This window comes from Protopterus annectens, chromosome 2.part1, assembly GCF_019279795.1.
Source record: "Protopterus annectens isolate FY-2018-M chromosome 2.part1, PAN1.0, whole genome shotgun sequence".
NCBI classification, from domain to species: domain Eukaryota; kingdom Metazoa; phylum Chordata; order Ceratodontiformes; family Protopteridae; genus Protopterus; species Protopterus annectens.
Genome location: NC_056729.1, coordinates 1,510,944,590 through 1,510,962,734, shown reverse-complemented (window position 1 = coordinate 1,510,962,734; position 18,145 = coordinate 1,510,944,590). Strand labels below are relative to the sequence as shown.

At 39.8% G+C, this 18,145-nt stretch overlaps 1 protein-coding gene across 2 annotated transcripts in view; it reads left to right on the top strand.

Moving 5' to 3' along the window:
* The window catches only part of ARHGEF16 (Rho guanine nucleotide exchange factor 16), a 1,345,157-nt gene that overhangs the window by 853,858 nt on the left and 473,154 nt on the right, over positions 1 to 18,145 (top strand). For both annotated transcript variants that reach the window (XM_044062969.1, XM_044062968.1), the window contains exon 10: positions 11,980 to 12,072. In XM_044062969.1, the coding sequence (XP_043918904.1) occupies positions 11,980 to 12,072 (93 nt within the window). The remainder of the gene's footprint in view (positions 1 to 11,979; positions 12,073 to 18,145) is intronic.

The following is an 18,145-nucleotide window of genomic DNA, read 5'->3' as shown; positions in this document are numbered from 1 at the left end:
TTGGCAATTTTTCTTTCAAAGCTAGCCTTGGATGATTTTATGAGGGATCGTAGTTTCTTGCTGATACTGATCTGGGATGTTTTCCCTTCTTGGGATTTTACTCTGTTCTGTACTAGTTTCCTCCTTCTATTGTATAGCTTGTTTTTGGCAGGGGTCCACCAGACTGGCTTCCTTTTCTTGGAGGAGGGAGTCTTGGTTTTGCTTGGGATAGCACAATCTATGCATTCTTGTAGGTGCCTGTAGAGTGCATTAGTAAAGGATTTTGCAGCTTGGGTAGCGTTATCCTTTAGCATGGGGGATTTGAAACTTTCCACCTCGGTCTTAAGTAACGTGAAGTTTGCTTTTGAAAAGTTTTTCACGATGGTTTCTTTGACCGGGGATGGGGGAGGAATGTGGATAATCCAGAGTGATTAGTTTATGGTCAGATCTAACCAGCGAGGGGTTGACCTCCGGTGTGGAACACCAGTCGCCCATGTTGGTGATGACCAAGTAAATATGTTGTCACCTCTGGTGGGGGTGTTGACCACTGATCAAGTGATCCAGGGCATTTGAGTTTATTAATTCTAGGAAATGTTGGGCAAGGGAGTTAGTACTTGAGTAGTTCTCCCAGTTAATGGCACTATGGGGGCAAGAGCCCAGTGGGCAGTGGCCCAAAAAAAAAAGGGGGTAGGTGTAAAGCCGCCTGCAGAAGCAGCATGGCTACAGTAAGTCCAATAGACAGTAAAGTGCTGAAGTCCAACCAAAGCAAAAAATGAAGAAAAAATATTGTAAAAGCAAGGTTGAACACTGCTGGCAACGTTTTTAAAATCTTTATTGGTAAAATCACAGGATAAGCGCTTTCGGGATAACCCTTCCTCAGATGAACACATGATTAAAAATACAAACTTTTATATGAACAACATCCAATCACATTCAGTGAAATACACTATTTTTAATATAAACTGGTAGTATAATTTCATTCAATCTGAGCTTCCTGTTGGCCATCAGATTTACAATCCATGTTGTTTCCACTAGCTCAGTTTGGAAGCTTAATATCTCCCCTAGTGTTTGGTCTAACATTTGCAATGACCCTAAATTTAAATGTATGTGTGGGGAACATAGCCACATGTCTACATAGTGCATTCCTTTCATCATTATTTCTAATGCTAGAGAGATGTTGAAGAATTCTGATCTTAAACATGTTGTTTGTCTTGCCCACATAAAAACATGGGCATTGACAACACTCTGCTAAATAAACTATGTTGGCTGTACGGCATGTGGCTCTTCCCTTAAAGTGAAACACTTTTTTGGTGATGGGGTGTATAAAATCAGTCTCTTTGTTAATATAGACACATGCTTTACATAGGCCACAAATGTTCGTCCCTATTGAATATAGAAGGGAATACTGGATGTTCCTTGTTGATGGTTCCTTGCAAAGTAGATCTTTGAGATTTTTATTCCTCCTATATCTAAAACTAGGTCTTGAGCCTACAATACCATTTAGGCTGTTGTCACTGGTCAAGATGTTCCAATTCTTTCTCACTATATTGCAAATATCACTAGTGATATTTGCCCATGTTTTTATGTGGGCAAGACAAACAACATGTTTAAGATCAGAATTCTTCAACATCTCTCTAGCATTAGAAATAATGATGAAAGGAATGCACTATGTAGACATGTGGCTATGTTCCCCACACATACATTTAAATTTAGGGTCATTGCAAATGTTAGACCAAACACTAGGGGGGGAGATATTAAGCTTCAAACTGAGCTAGTGGAAACAACATGGATTGTAAATCTGATGGCCAACAGGAAGCCAGGATTGAATGAAATTATACCAATTAAGCCTATATTAAAAAATAGGCGTGTATTTCACTGAATGTGATTGGATGTTGTTCATATAAAAGTTTGTATTTTTAATCATGTGTTCATCTGAAGGGTTATTATCCCGAAAGCGCTTATCCTGTGATTTTACCAATAAAGATTTTAAAAACGTTGCCAGCAGTGTTCAACCTTGCTTTTACAATATTTTGTGTTCATCTGAGGAAGGGTTATCCCGAAAGCGCTTATCCTGTGATTTTACCAATAAAGATTTTAAAAACGTTGCCAGCAGTGTTCAACCTTGCTTTTACAATATTTTTTCTTCATTTTTTGCTTTGGTTGGACTTCAGCACTTTACTGTCTATTGGACTTACTGGTTTTCACTTTTGTATATTCAGTATCGTGCATGCTATGGCAGCTAATTCCATTTCGCAAGACGCCTTTTCCATAAATGGACGAAGCGACAATGTGAGTGTGAATGGTATATGGCATCCTAAGAGAGCCCTTAACTGTGACAATCCCTTACTGAATCTGGGTTTCTCTACATGTAAAGTTGGTCCGAACAACCTAAAACCGGCAGCTGTGGATAAAAATTTTGAGGAACTAACTCGAGATTTAACGTTCAAAGTGAGTAAATTACAAAGACTTCAATGGCAAACTCACCATTTAGAAGCCTGTATTCAATATGGCATAGTTCCGAGGGGTATGCGGATACTGTGCATGCCTGCACAAAGTGACCGCTACCCGGAACTTTTGGCCAAATGGCAATCCATAAACATTGATACCAGCTTTAAGTATATGGCATTGTTAAATGAATTCTTCTCTCCAGAATTGACCATCTTAAAGAAAGAAGTAACTGAATTGCAAAATAAATTGGAAGCAGAATATGGTGATACTAAATATGTGGAGCGTATGGAAGCTCTATATATCACATTCACTGAAAATGACAATAAATTAAAAAAACAAAAAACGGGCAAGTTACAAAGAGATTTCGCGGATTTTACGAATGGCAATATTTTCGTATGGCCGAGGGCCAATGAGAACAGACCGTTGGGCCACAATGTAAGGGGATTGGCAGATACAGCTAGAAGGGGAGGCAGAAGTGACGTGATGACGACGATGACCACTGCAGCACCTCACAATAACAACTCGTTTCCCACGCCGTTTCAACAAGAAAAGGAGAGTGGAATAGGAACGCGTTCAGTAGAAGTGAACAGAACCCAAGAACTAACGGCAGAAAAGAGTTTGGTCACCTCGGCCGTAAATTACATCAATACAGAGACTGTTCCTGTATGTGAGGGCTCTGAAAATACCATCGATAGTGTACTGAATATGAACACGAACAGTACACAATCTAATACTTTGCCAAAAGCTGATGAAATAAGCTCTTCATCGAGCGATAACATTTTGGGAGCACGACCTAAAGCACAAGCTATGAGGAATAATTTTTTGGACTTATTACCAGCGCCAGTGAAAAAGAAAGGTCCTTGGAAAAGGTCTCTGAGCGAGGACAGGGGGACCGAGAAAAGGAGAAAAATATGGGACTGACTGCTGACACTGATTTGGGTATTGTTATTAACCTATCTTCTTATGTTTTGAATACAAATGAATTAATAGTGTTAAATAAGGGATTAACCTTTGTTCCCAGCAAATGTGGCAGTTATGATGAAATGCTGATAGATATAATGTTATACTGTAGAAATGTGGCACTGAAACTCATATTTGGTAATAGCAATGAGAATGATGTTTCCCTTAAAAAACCGAGTGGTTTTGTTCCTCAACTGACACCAAGTTTGAATCTCTTTATTAATGCCTGTGAAAATGATTTGATAGATAATTATAAAGAAGCTGAGTTCAATAAATATTATAACCTAACTGTTGAACAAAGGGCAGCATTGAAGGGCTTAAGTGCTAATAATGACATCTTGATAAAAAATGCAGATAAGGGAGGAGCAATTGTGTTGATGGACACTATTTGGTATAATAGAAAGTTGAGAGAACTACTACAGGATCGTAGCACATACATACTTATAAATCCCTTAACTGTTAAACAAATTGTAGATAGGGTAACCTCTTGTTTGAATATGTTATTGTATGACATGAGAATATCAGAGGAAATACATCAATTTCTCATAATAGAGAAACCCGTCACCCCCATCTTTAAAGCACTACCCAAGGTACATAAATCTATCGAAGACCCACCCCTCCGACCCATAGTATCGGGTAGGGGATGGGTCACAGAAAACATATCCATCTGGATAGAATATACACTCAAACCTTACTTAGATAAAATGAATAATGTCCTGAAAGATACTGCTCATTTTTTAAGGTTTTTAGGTGAAATGAACAGTAATGAATATACAAGGCACCTGTTAATGGTTACCATGGACATTCAAAATTTGTTTACGGTCATTGATAACAAGTACGGTATTGATAGTATAGGAGAGCTTTTAAATGATTTAGGTATAAACAATGAAAAAATATCTCTGATTAAGACAATGTTAACTCTTGTCCTAGAAAACAATGTCTTCCTGGGAGGGAACTCTGTATACAGACAGGCGCAGGGGGTAGCCATGGGAACCCCCTGCGCTAATACTTATGCAAACTTGGTCCTTTTGCATTGGGAGAGAACCCATGTCATTAACAATGACTTATGGAAACATCGTTTAAAGTTATATCTACGTTTTGTAGATGATGTTTTTCTCCTATGGGATGGGACAGAGCAAGAATTGGGAGAATTTGTGAAATACCTACATACAACTATCACATTTTTTAGGTTTTCTATTAATTATTCACATAATTCCATAGATTTTTTAGATGTGTGTATAGAACAGGGTATAGAAGGTTTTAGATCTAAATTGTACAAGAAAAACTGTTGGAAAAACTCTCTTTTAATGTATGATAGTATGCATCCCAGGCATACTTATCATAACATAGTACAAGGACAAGTGAGTAGGGCTTCTAGACTATGTTTTTTAGATTCAGATTTTGAAGCAGAAACTGATAAACTTACGGAAAATTTCCAACACAGAGGTTATAAACAGAATGTGATAAACAGAGCTATTGACAGAGGTAAATCCAAGAGGCCTAATGATTACAAGCCATGGATATCACGTACCAGTGATGGAATTGACTCAGAAATTAAGGAAGAAAAATCACACCAAGGGTTACAGTTAATGCTTAACTATAGCAGTAATACTAGTGATATTTGCAATATAGTGAGAAAGAATTGGAACATCTTGACCAGTGACAACAGCCTAAATGGTATTGTAGGCTCAAGACCTAGTTTTAGATATAGGAGGAATAAAAATCTCAAAGATCTACTTTGCAAGGAACCATCAACAAGGAACATCCAGTATCCCCTTCCATATTCAATAGGGACGAACATTTGTGGCCTATGTAAAGCATGTGTCTATATTAACAAAGAGACTGATTTTATACACCCCATCACCAAAAAAGTGTTTCACTTTAAGGGAAGAGCCACATGCCGTACAGCCAACATAGTTTATTTAGCAGAGTGTTGTCAATGCCCATGTTTTTATGTGGGCAAGACAAACAACATGTTTAAGATCAGAATTCTTCAACATCTCTCTAGCATTAGAAATAATGATGAAAGGAATGCACTATGTAGACATGTGGCTATGTTCCCCACACATACATTTAAATTTAGGGTCATTGCAAATGTTAGACCAAACACTAGGGGGGGAGATATTAAGCTTCAAACTGAGCTAGTGGAAACAACATGGATTGTAAATCTGATGGCCAACAGGAAGCCAGGATTGAATGAAATTATACCAATTAAGCCTATATTAAAAAATAGGCGTGTATTTCACTGAATGTGATTGGATGTTGTTCATATAAAAGTTTGTATTTTTAATCATGTGTTCATCTAAGGAAGGGTTATCCCGAAAGCGCTTATCCTGTGATTTTACCAATAAAGATTTTGAAAACGTTGCCAGCAGTGTTCAACCTTGCTTTTACAATATTTTTCTCCCAGTTAATGTTTGGTAATTGAAATCACCCAATATCAGGGTGTTTGGTAGGACTTTCATGTTTCCCAGTGTTTCCAGAAATGCGGAATGGGAGTTTTGGGACATAGTGGGTGATCTGTAGCAAGCTACAATTTGAATTGCAGTTCTGCCCATTGTTTGCATGTGGTTGATCACTGAAAAATCGTGCTGTGCCACTAACCTGGAGGTGTGGTATCCTTGATGAATATGGATACACCCCCGCCTTTTGTATTTTGGTCCAGGTTTTGTGGCTGAAATGTATGGTATGAGTTGTAGTCTGGTAGTACTGGGGCTCTCTCTTCTCTGGTTCGATTCTTGGCTGGGGTGCCTTCTGTGCGGAGTCTGCATGTCCTCCCTGTGGTTGCGTGGGTTTCCTCCGGGTGCTCCGGTTTCCTCCCACATCCCAAAGACATGCAGTAGGTGGATTGGACACTCCAAATTGGCCCTTGGTGTGAGTGTGTGCCTTCTGTGGAAGGTTGGCGCCGGGCTGGCAACTCAACACCGTAAAACTCCACTAATAATCATGAGCAGATAGATGATCCGCTGTGGCAACTCCTAACCAGGAATAGCCGAAAGTAGTAGTAGTAGTACTGGGGTGCTCTCTGAAGCCTTAAACCAGGTTTCTGTTACTGCACATATATCGATTTTCCCCATACTGAGGAGTGCCTCGAGTGCTTGCATTTTGAGGTTTAGACTTCTGGCATTGAGTAGCATTACCCTCAGTTTTTTTGTTTTTGTACTATTTATGGCATTGGGTTTGTCTTTTGAACCTTGCCTAAAAAAGGCACTATGGGGGTGGCAAGAGCCTTGGCCAGTATTCGAAAGCCTAAGGGTAACAGGTGTAAGCCGTCTCTAGCGAAGCAGCATGGCTTGTCGAGCATGTCATCCCAGGCTGACAGACACTGGATCCCCTTTGAATGACACCAGAATCTTAGCCAGTTGTTGAAGTTGATAATTTTTTCTTTATACCATGGTATCATTCTTGGTGAGGGCAGAATGCTACTCGGGGTCAGGATCATACCGGCCTGGACTACGTGATCAGAGAGCTCTTCCATGTCTCTTTTCATGTAGTCCAGGGAGGTACAGCTCAGGTCATTCACACCAACATGGACAATGACAGAGTCATATTTGTACTTGTTCTGAGGACCTGAATGCTTGTGTTTGGGAATTGGGAAGGGATAACATTTTTGTTCAGTGTGGTGGGGGAGTTGCCTGAAAGGGTATTTTTGTTTGGGGTTTTATTTTGACTTAAGGGGTTTTTTCATGAAATGGTTTTTGGTTTTGGGTTTTAGGTTTGTGTTTGGGGGGGTGGGTTGCGGATCCCCTTTGGGGGTTCTGTTCTTTTGGGTTTTATTTTAACTCCAGTTGTTTATGTTTTTTTTTTTTGTGGGTTTTGGTTGGGAGAGGTGTTGTATGAAAATTTTTTTCCCCCATGCGGTCCCCTTGGGGAGAACTTAACCCCCTTTGGCTTATAATTCTTTGCTGTTTATGTTTTGGTAGGGGGGGTTTGGGAAGGGGTTTTAAAATTGTTCAAAAGCCCATTCACCAGTTGGCCCGGTAATGAAAAGCCCTTTAATTGGGTAGGTACAGGATTTTTTTTATTGGTTGGGAATTAAATTTGGTAAATATTAAAGATAAGTTATTTGTCATAACACTTATAATGATGGGTTTTTTTGTTTAAATCTTCCCAGGGCCATGTTAAATAAAATTAATTTAAAAATTAAATTAACTATATTAGGGTTTTTTTAAAAAATTTAAAAAATATAATTTTGTTGTATGGGAAAAAATTTTAAAGTGCTTGCTTCCCTTTTAAAAATTTATTGTTTTGTATTTGAGGTTTTTTTCCCAAAAATCCCCGAAAGGGAATACCCCTTGGGAAAAAAAAAAAAAAAATTAAAAAAATTTTATTCGTTTACGATTTAACTTTTCTCGTGAAATTAATAGGGGTTTAGTTTTTCCTTGTTTTTAAAATTAAATTTTTTTGGTTTTTCTTTGGGCTAAAGGGGTAAAAGAAAGGAGAGAATAAAATTACACATTACAGAAAAGCTGGGGTTTTGGGACAAGGTTTTCAATTTAGGCTCGAAAAGCTTTTTTTCTTAAGGAATTTTAATTTATTCCTTTGTTAAAAAATTTTTCCTTTTTTTTTCCCTTTGAATCAGAAAGTGGGGAACCCTTTGGGAAAGTTTTTTCCCAAAGTTTTTTTAGTTCAGAGTTGTTTTAATTTTTAACATTCATTTTAAAGGGAAATTGATACAAGGGGGTTAGTTTTAAAACTAGGGAAAAAATCGGTTTAAAAAACTTAAAAAATTGAAATAATAAAAAAAAAAAAAACAAACTAAGTGTGTTTTAATTATAAGACAAGGTAAAAAAATTTTTTTTTAATTTTAAAAAAAAATTTGTTTTGGCCTAAAAAAAAGGGCTTTTGAATATTAGTAAAATTAAAAAGGAAGAAAAATGTGGGAAAAAAAAGGAAAATTTTGGAGAGGAAGGTAGTGGAAATAAAATCAAATGCAAAGGAAAAATTTTGGGAAAAATTAGGGTAAAAAAAAAAAGGGAAATGGTTGGTTAAAAGGGGGGAGAAAGGAAGAATGGAGTAGCTTAATTTTAAAATAAAACCCTTTTTTATGGTTCTTGAGTATGGGTTTAATACCATTTTAAATTTAATTAAAATGGTAAATATTTATTTTTTTTAGGCAGGACCAGGGTTTAGAAGAGGTTTAAATTTTGGTAAGGAGTTTTCTTCATGACTTCCCTTTGGGGGAAAAGGGGCCTGGGCAAACTGCATTTTTTTTGGAAATTTTACTTTGGGAAAATTAATTTCGGGGAAACCAAAATTAAGTGAAGGGCGGCTGGTATTTAAACGAAATCAAACAACATTTTTCATTGCAAGAACCCTTTTTTTTTGTTTTAAGGTTTGGGGGAAAAAACCGTTTGGGGAAAAAATAAAAAGGGGGGGTTTCTTTGGAATTTTTGGTTAAGCTGTGGCTTCCCGTTTTAATTTTTTGAGAGTTTGGGTGTGGAGTGTTTAAAACCCTTTTAAAATTCCCAAAAAATTTTTTTTTTGGGGGGAAAAAAACTTTTGTAGCAGGGTGATTTTAAAGTTCGAGCTGGGGGGGAGTAAAAGAAAGGTTTGGGGTTAAAAAAGAGTGCCCTTTTTTTTTCGAGTCCTTCAGGGGTTTGCCGCCCGGGGGCCCCCTACCCTTTTTGGTATGGCCTTTGGGCCCCCCCGCCCTAAATGGGAGAGGGGTTCCCGTTTTTGCCGTGGCCGATGGGAAAATTTTGACAGGTTGGCTTCGAGTTTTGAAACCGGAGTTTCAAAAAACGATTGGGTTTCATTTTGGTTTTTTCCCCAGATTTTCCATTCAGAAAAATTTAAAAAGATTTTTTGGGAAACAGATACCTATAAAAACTTTTGATTTTTTTTTGGGGCCAGCAATTGGGGGGCCCCCTTTTTGTGGTTTAAAAGGGGAAAAAAGGTTCTGGCCTTATTTTGGGGCTTTTTAAAAACCGGGATTTTCTGTAGACATGTGGCTATGTTCCCCACACATACATTTAAATTTAGGGTCATTGCAAATGTTAGACCAAACACTAGGGGGGGAGATATTAAGCTTCAAACTGAGCTAGTGGAAACAACATGGATTGTAAATCTGATGGCCAACAGGAAGCCAGGATTGAATGAAATTATACCAATTAAGCCTATATTAAAAAATAGGCGTGTATTTCACTGAATGTGATTGGATGTTGTTCATATAAAAGTTTGTATTTTTAATCATGTGTTCATCTGAGGAAGGGTTATCCCGAAAGCGCTTATCCTGTGATTTTACCAATAAAGATTTTAAAAACGTTGCCAGCAGTGTTCAACCTTGCTTTTACAATATTTTTTCTCCCAGTTAATGTTTGGGTAATTGAAATCACCCAATATCAGGGTGTTTGGTAGGACTTTCATGTTTCCCAGTGTTTCCAGAAATGCGGAATGGGAGTTTTGGGACATAGTGGGTGATCTGTAGCAAGCTACAATTTGAATTGCAGTTCTGCCCATTGTTTGCATGTGGTTGATCACTGAAAAATCGTGCTGTGCCACTAACCTGGAGGTGTGGGTATCCTTGATGAATATGGATACACCCCCGCCTTTTGTATTTTGGTCCAGGTTTTGTGGCTGAAATGTACGATATGAGTTGTAGTCTGGTAGTACTGGGGTGCTCTCTTCTCTGGTTCGATTCTTGGCTGGGGTGCCTTCTGTGTGGAGTCTGCATGTCCTCCCTGTGGTTGCGTGGGTTTCCTCCGGGTGCTCTGGTTTCCTCCCACATCCCAAAGACATGCAGTAGGTGGATTGGACACTCCAAATTGACCCTTGGTGTGAGTGTGTGCCTTCTGTGGAAGGTTGGCGCCGGGCTGGCAACTCAACACCGTAAAACTCCACTGCCAATCATGAGCAGATAGATGATCCGCTGTGGCAACTCCTAACCAGGAATAGCCGAAAGTAGTAGTAGTAGTACTGGGGTGCTCTCTGAAGCCTTAAACCAGGTTTCTGTTACTGCACATATATCGATTTTCCCCATACTGAGGAGTGCCTCGAGTGCTTGCATTTTGAGGTTTAGACTTCTGGCATTGAGTAGCATTACCCTCAGTTTTTTTGTTTTTGTACTATTTATGGCATTGGGTTTGTCTTTTGAACCTTGCCTAAAAAAGGCACTATGGGGGTGGCAAGAGCCTTGGCCAGTATTCGAAAGCCTAAGGGTAACAGGTGTAAGCCGCCTGTAGCGAAGCAGCATGGCTTGTCGAGCATGTCATCCCAGGCTGACAGACACTGGATCCCCTCTGAATGACACCAGAATCTTAGCCAATTGTTGAAGTTGATCATTTTTTCTTTATACCGTGGTATCATTCTTGGTGAGGGCAGGATGCTACTCAGGGTCAGGATCATACTGGCCTGGACTACGTGGATCAGAGAGCTCTTCCATGTCTCTTTTCATGTAGTCCAGGGAGGTACAGCTCAGATCATTCACACCAACATGGACAATGACAGAGTTGTATTTGTACTTGTTCTTGAGTGACCTGAATGCTTGTGTTATGTGGCAGATCCTGGCACCCGACAGGCAGCTAACAGTAACCTTCTCCATGTTCAGCCTAGTGAGTGGGACGTTAGTGTGCCTGAATGTAGAGTCACCTATTACTCGTGTGTTGGGTATGTTATTTTGACTTAAGGGCTTTGATTGCATGACACACTGGTTTTGTGAAGTATGTGTTTCATGGTTTGTGTTGGGGGGAGGGTGGAAGTTGCTTGGATGCCTGCTTTGGAGGTCTCTGTTGCTTTTGCAGGTTTTTATTTAGAGCATCCGAGTATGTTTCCATGTATTTATGTGTGTTTTTTTCCCGGTGCTGGTTTCATAGGTCTGTGTGAGACTGGTGTTGTGATGCAAGTAATTCTCTTCTCCTCCTGACTGTCTGGTCCAGTCTTGGGTTGAGAGAGCTTAACCTCCAGTTTGGCTGTATAATTGCATCTCCCGCATGTATTAGCGTTTGGTGGTAGGAGGAGAGGGTTGTCTGTGTACATGACGCAGTTGTAACATTGCTTCAAAATGCCCGGATTCACCAGTTGGACCGAAGAGTACACCTGAAACTGCCCTTTGGACATGCCTGGATAGGTACAGTGAGCTGTTTTACTGACTGGATGGTAAGGTCTAATAGTTTGGTAGAAGTGCATTAACAGTTAGCACAGTCCATTAGTCATGAACATTCTTACTGACAGTGATGGTCCTCTTGGTTGTATGCACAGCTCTGCTCCTGAGTTGTCCTATCCCGCTTAATACTAAAATTGATATTAAGTAATTATGAATTAAGCTATCATTAGGGTTTTGTACTTTAAAAACTTTAAATGCATATAACTTATGTCTAAGATGGATGGAAAGAATATTATATGTGCATATAGACTTAACCTTATAAATCCTGTATTGTATTCTGTATTGTGTAGGTCTTTTTTCTTCAAAAGCCTCTCCAGAATGTGGGATATACCCATTGAGAAGCAAATAAATAAGGAATTAAAATAAAATCTATGATCAGTTGATTTCGATTTATACTTTTCTCAGTGAAATATAATAGTGGGCTTATGGCGAGATCTTATGATGCCTCTGCTTCTGTACAAATTAAATTGTTGTGTCGTATTTTGCAGTTAGTGAAGACGTGCAATGAGGGTGCACAGAGAATGGAGAGAACTGAACAGATGTACACATTACAGAAACAGCTGGAGTTTGGAAAGATCAAGGTAATTTACACCATTTATTTGTTGCATCGTAAACAGCTTTTCTATTCTGTGGGAAGGCATGATTTGACATCTTCATTCTGCTCTGTTGCAGTTTTCAGCAGTGTTTGTTACGCTTTTTCTTTCCCTTTGAATCTTAGAAATGTAGGAGAGCCCTTTGAGAAATGTGCTTCTTTGCCTCAAAGTTTTTTTTTATGTATGTATGTATGTAAGTATTTATGTATGTATTTATTTATTTATTAACATTCATTTACAGGGAAAGTCTGACTGGGACAAGGTGGTGCTCAATTTTCAGCAAAGCTCAGGGAGAAAAGCTCTGGTTTCATAAAAAGACTTACAAAATAAATGCAAATAAGTAAAAAAAAAAAAAACTTTACATAAATACAGTGCTGTTTACACTTCATGAATGCAGCAAGGTGAAACATTTTGTAGAAGTGTTTATAAAAGATATGTAGTTTAGTTGCTCTAAAAAAGGAAGTCTGTGTTGAATATTAGATAAATGTAAATCGAGAATGAAAGAATGATGGAAGAGAAAGAGAGAGATTGTGTAGAGGAAGGTGATAATGGAAATAAAGGTCAAAGTGCAGGAGAGGAAAAAGTTAGGTGAATAGATGGAGAGGTAGAAAAGAAAAAAAGAAAGGTGGACTAGTGATTGAAGAAGATGTGATTGGGACGTAGAACGAGAATGAATAGGTTAGAATATGTTTTGCTTGAATTTGTGCAAGAGTAAAGCCATTGTTTGTATAGGAATTCTCTGAGTATGGGTGTAGAGGTAGCCAGGTTTGAATTTCAACTTATGGAAGATGGTAAGGTATTTCATTTTTTTTTCAGTGCAGGAGTCCAGACGTTCTCCAGAAGATGTGTTAAGTTTATATAGTGACAGGAGTTTATCTTCTGACCGGTGACTTCCTTTGGGAAGGATATAGGTAGACCTGGGCAAGCTGTCATTTTTTGAATGATGATGTGAATTACTAGTTGAAGGAAAATTAATTGCTGGGGAAGCTCAAGCCACTTAAGTGAATGAAGAGCAGAGCAATGGTAGGTGTGATATGAGCAGAAGTAGCAAACATAGCTATTTTATCATTGCAAGATTCTAGCCTTATTTTTATTGTGGTTTGAAGGTTGGGGAAAATGGCGGATCCGTTTAAAAGGGAGAGAGAGTAACAGGAAGGGAGTGGCAAGGGTAGCTTTGGAGGAGTTGTTTAGGAAATATTTATGTCTGTAGAGCATTCCAAGTTTCTAAATTTTTTCTGATGTTAGTTTGGATGTGGAGATGAAATTATAAGCTGTTAATAGTTACACCAAATAATTTTGTGTGAGTGACTAACTAAACTTCTGTATTGTTCAGGGAGATGATCTTGAAGTTTAGTATCTGAGACATAGGACGTAGGAGTAAATAGAAGACGTTTAGTTTTTTGGGGTTAAATAAGAGTGGTCCGAAACAGAGTTGGCTAAGTACCCCGTTGCACATCATGGTTTTTCTTGCCTCAGTTGAGCTGGGATGTCAGAAAAGTTGTAATAACTGTATTTCTTGTAGAAACCAGATTTTTCATGGGGATCACCATGCTGTGTATCTGTTGCTTGGGGCTGACAGATACGTTGTTGGTTGCGGCTCTGCCATAGTATTTAGCTTCGCGCACTATTAAGAGGAGGGATTAGACTTCATGCCCAGGTTGGTGTTTAGCAGAAGCGTTGCAATTATAAAATGGTTAGGATGCTCCAGCGCAGCGTTCGTCAAGAAGCGCAAGGACAATCAGTAAAAATGTCAGCCGATGCTTCGGCAGTCCCGGGCGCCCACTTCAAGCAAACTCCAGTGGAGCCAGAGTTTTGCCAGGGGGTCCTTTGTGAAGGCTCTTTAGAACTTTACTTCTACAGGATTTGCCTTGGATAGGAGAGTAGGCCTGGGACTTTACTTCTACCAGGTAACTGTGCTTTCCTCAGTAGCAAAGGTGCTTAGAGCCTCTCCTTCTGTTGCCAAATTTTCTCTGAGAGGTGACCTAGTTCAGCTTCAGTGGGGGCTTCTCCTAGCGTTTAGTTTCTGTTCCTAGAAACATTCTCTTAAAATGGTTTGGTTTGATTACACTATGATTCAGAGGTTCTATTAAAGATTTGATGATAAGAGGCAGAGGTGACAACCCGAGGATGCCTAGGGTTGATAACCCCCCTCAGAGGCTTCAGAGTCTTCTCGCGGAGAGCTTGCAGGAAGTATCCTACTTATTCTGATTCTGATGTGGATGATTCCTCCTACAGCTTCTCCTCCTGAGTTTCACCATTTTCAGAGACTCTGGATTCTATGACTTCTGCGTTTAAATGTTTCATTTGAGATTACTCTGATTCCAGGAAAAGGCATAGGGAATTCTTGTTTAGGAAGGCTTAGGCCATAGCTATCAGCTTACCATGTAGCCCTAGGTTGAAGATGTTTTGCTGAAGCTACACTGAATTTGCTTAAGTTGCCTCCTGCTCCCTGACTCTTCTGAAGGTATCCTGTTAAGCCTGAAGCTCATAAGAGGTTAGCGTGGAGTCCTAAGTGGACCTTAGGAGTGTTTCTCAGGGGCTAAGGGTGTTTCTCAGCCTGTGGTTAAAAATCCTGCCTAACTGATAAAGAGGCGAAGCTTGATAAAGAGGGGGAAAGTGTATACTTCTTCCCTCTAGCCATGATACTTCTTTCCACTCTTCTCACATGGAGCTGAATCAAAAATTATCTCCTTTCACAATTGAAATCTAAATCTCCTTGCTCAATGGGAAATATAAGGTGTATTGGCTAAGGTATTGAGTGTAAAGAGTTGCTGGATTTAGTAAGCATTCTTTGCAATGTGGTTTTGATGCTGTACAGATGTGGCTCGAGGGTGGCTGCTAAGGGTTCCTCGAGGTGGCATGAGGCATGCCTGGTTGAAGGATAGTCTGTTAGCTGAGCATGTTAAGACTTAAGGAGTTTTATTTGCTCCTTTATGCTGTTGTGTGTTGTTTGGTGTTGCCCCAACTGGAAGCAGTTTGCAGTTTTAAAAATGGAGGAAGAACAAAAGTCTATACAAACTGTTAAAGATTTTTGCAGTTGCAGCCTCAGTTCTTTAGTGCAAATTGGAAATTGGCCTGGTGGACATGTGACATAGCATGATTCCCAGTCTGAGGTAGGTCTAGTAGGGGTAGGGGGCAAGACTCAAGGTCATTTTTCAACAGATCAGGGGAGTTCACCTGCTTCAGACTCTGAGTGTGAGGGTAGGGGTCAGTTTAAATGAAGCAGACCAATGACCTGCCTTTGCCTTTTCAGCTGCGTTCAATGCAGCTCCTTTCCCAGGAGAAGGAGGTCTCTTTTCAGTTCAAAAGGGGATAATTAATTACTCAAGACAGGTGGGTGATGGATATCATTCACCGCGGTTACAGGTTTTATTTCCACACTATGCCCCTTTCAAAGGCATGCCAGGCGTTCCTCCTCCTACAAAAAAAAGAAGTACTAAGGCAAGCATACGTTCTCAGATGAGGGCCATTCAGCCAGTCCTGTATCAGAAAGGGGCCTAGGTTTTTATTCTCAGTTGTCAGTTAGTACCAAAGAAAGGGAACAACGTGGAGACCAATTTTCATTATCAGTTCTCTGCATTGCCCTTTGGCTTATCTACTCGCCAGAGTGTTCACAAAGGTTCTGGCTCAGTATTAGCTTTACTCAGGCTTCAAGGAATTCAAATCTATCTTACTTGGACGACTGCCTGATTCTGGCTCAATTCTGTGAACGAAATAAAGTCAGTCTAGTACCCAGCAGATGTTAGCAGACAATCAATTGGATCCCCCACAGTGGAAACTGGATCTTCATGTATTTCAGACATTGACAAGTCATGGGGGGGAACTCCAGACATAGATCTGTTCGCTCCCCACTAAACCATCAGCTGCCACAGTATTGCACAAAGGGGTTTTCACACACAGCTTGGAAAGTGGATGCTCTGTCTTTCAGTTGAGATGGCCTGGGCAGCTTGCCTGGTACCCTACTGCGGAGTCTGGTAAAGAGAAGCTCCATGGGCCTTTACCCTGATTCCTCATCTGTTATCTCAGAAGGACGGTCATCTGCTCCATGTCAAGCTTCATTCTCTTCATCTAACAGCCTGGCATAACCATTGTTTTAGTGATCTTTGTTCAAGCCAGTTTCTTAGGGGGGAAGAATATAAGAAGACCCGCAGAGCTCCTACTCCTGCTTGGGATCTCAATTTTTGTGTTGGAAAAACTACTACTACAACTTTTGAGCCCTGCGGCTACTGCTGAATTGAAATACTTGTCCTGTTGGCTATTACTGCAGAAGAAGGGTGTCTGAGTTGCCCAGGCCCTTATGATGGAGCCCTTTTTTTTTTTTTCCAATAGGATTAGAGTACATTATTAATAATTCCCTTCCTTGTACTAAGGGTGGTTTCTAGTGTGGCTTTAAACCAAACTATTCATTTTACCTACTTTTACAGACCCCCAAAATAAAGGGGAAAAGGTTTTAACACTGCTTTAGATGTTCACAGACAATCTGCTATTATTTAAGCAGGACTAAAGATTTTAGGCAGTCTCAGCAGTTGTTTGTTTCTTTTGCTTTGAGTTCACAGGGCAAGCCTGTGATCATGGAAAAGCTCCATTCCAGCTGGGATTGGGCCCACTAGGGCTAGCTACTGCCACCAACAAGCATAAGGGGGGGGGTAACTAAAGGATATTTTGAAGCAGCTACTTGGAGTTCAGTGCATACTTTCTCTAAGCATTATCACCCCTTCTATTACTCTAAGTCTAGGGCTGGTTTTGCCACAGGCTGTCTACAAGGCATGTTGTCAGCTCCTACTTCTTTATGATGTACCAGCCCTCCCCTCCCTTCTCTGCTTTGGGACAATTCTCATAGGGACTGCAGCATGGAAAGCGAAGAACATATTTTGTAGTTTTGTACCTACCAAAATGTTCGAGGATTCCATTGCTGCAGCTGCAGTTTACCTCCCTCCTTCCCCTCTGTTTTAGGGGGTGGTTGTGTAGATATTTTGTATATTTTCTTGTATATATTGTGCATGTTTTTGGTGCAGGTATTTTGGGCCTTTTAGGGTCTTCTGACATCTGGGGCAAGAAAAAGGCCCAGGATATGGCGCCGGCGTCCGCATTAGTACCTTGACGAGTACCCTGATACTGGCGTCAGTCTAAAATTTGCTGGCCTTATCTCCTGTATTCTCCGAGACTGACTGGGGCCGGACTATACCCAATAGTAAGGACTGCAGCAATGGAATCCTCGAACATCTACATTTATGGTAGGTACAAAACTGTACTTTAGATGTTGCTAAGCCAGGTCTCAATCAAGGTAAATGTTTCCTGAGTTACATGTTGGAGGTGTGTGTGCGTGTGTGTCTGTGTGTGCGTGTGTGTGTGTGTTAAACAGATGATGGTAAAATGAACTGCATACTGATTAACTGATCCTTGACAAGAGGAAGCATGTAGGTTATTGAAAATGGTTGAGGAGAGAACTAAGAATATTTGTTTCCCCAAAAACAAACGTTTATTGTGCAATATTCAAAGTCAACATGAGAAATAAAAAATAAATTTACAAAAAGTATGAATTGTATTATCTATAATGTTGTGTAGATTACATAAAGCCACATCTTGAGATCTTCCTTTTTTTAAGCTTGTCACTGCTATACAAATCTTTCTCTCTGGGTAACCAACTAACAATTAATTCTTTTCATAGTGGCACAAGTTTGTTGAATCCATTCTGTACATTCATGTAGACTGTCATTGGACCATCCCATAGTACTCAATCCAGAAACGTCATTTACTTATGATACTGACTTTTTGTCTAAAGATGGCATTCACCAGTTCATGATCTTTTATATCATTCTTTATATCATTCATAATCTCTATGACCTCACTGAACATGGTGACTGGGCTATCAGATTTCCAGTTCCTCATACATGCTCTTTTTGGCAGCCAGTGCCAGAAGGGTTAGCAACCTTCTTACCCTGGGAATCACTTCTGTGGCTCTGCTCAACAGGGGCACAGGAAAATAATTTTTCTTGGTGGCGAAAGCCAGGGTACCATTATGACTAGGCTTATGTAGGCCCAGTAGCCTACTACCTACATA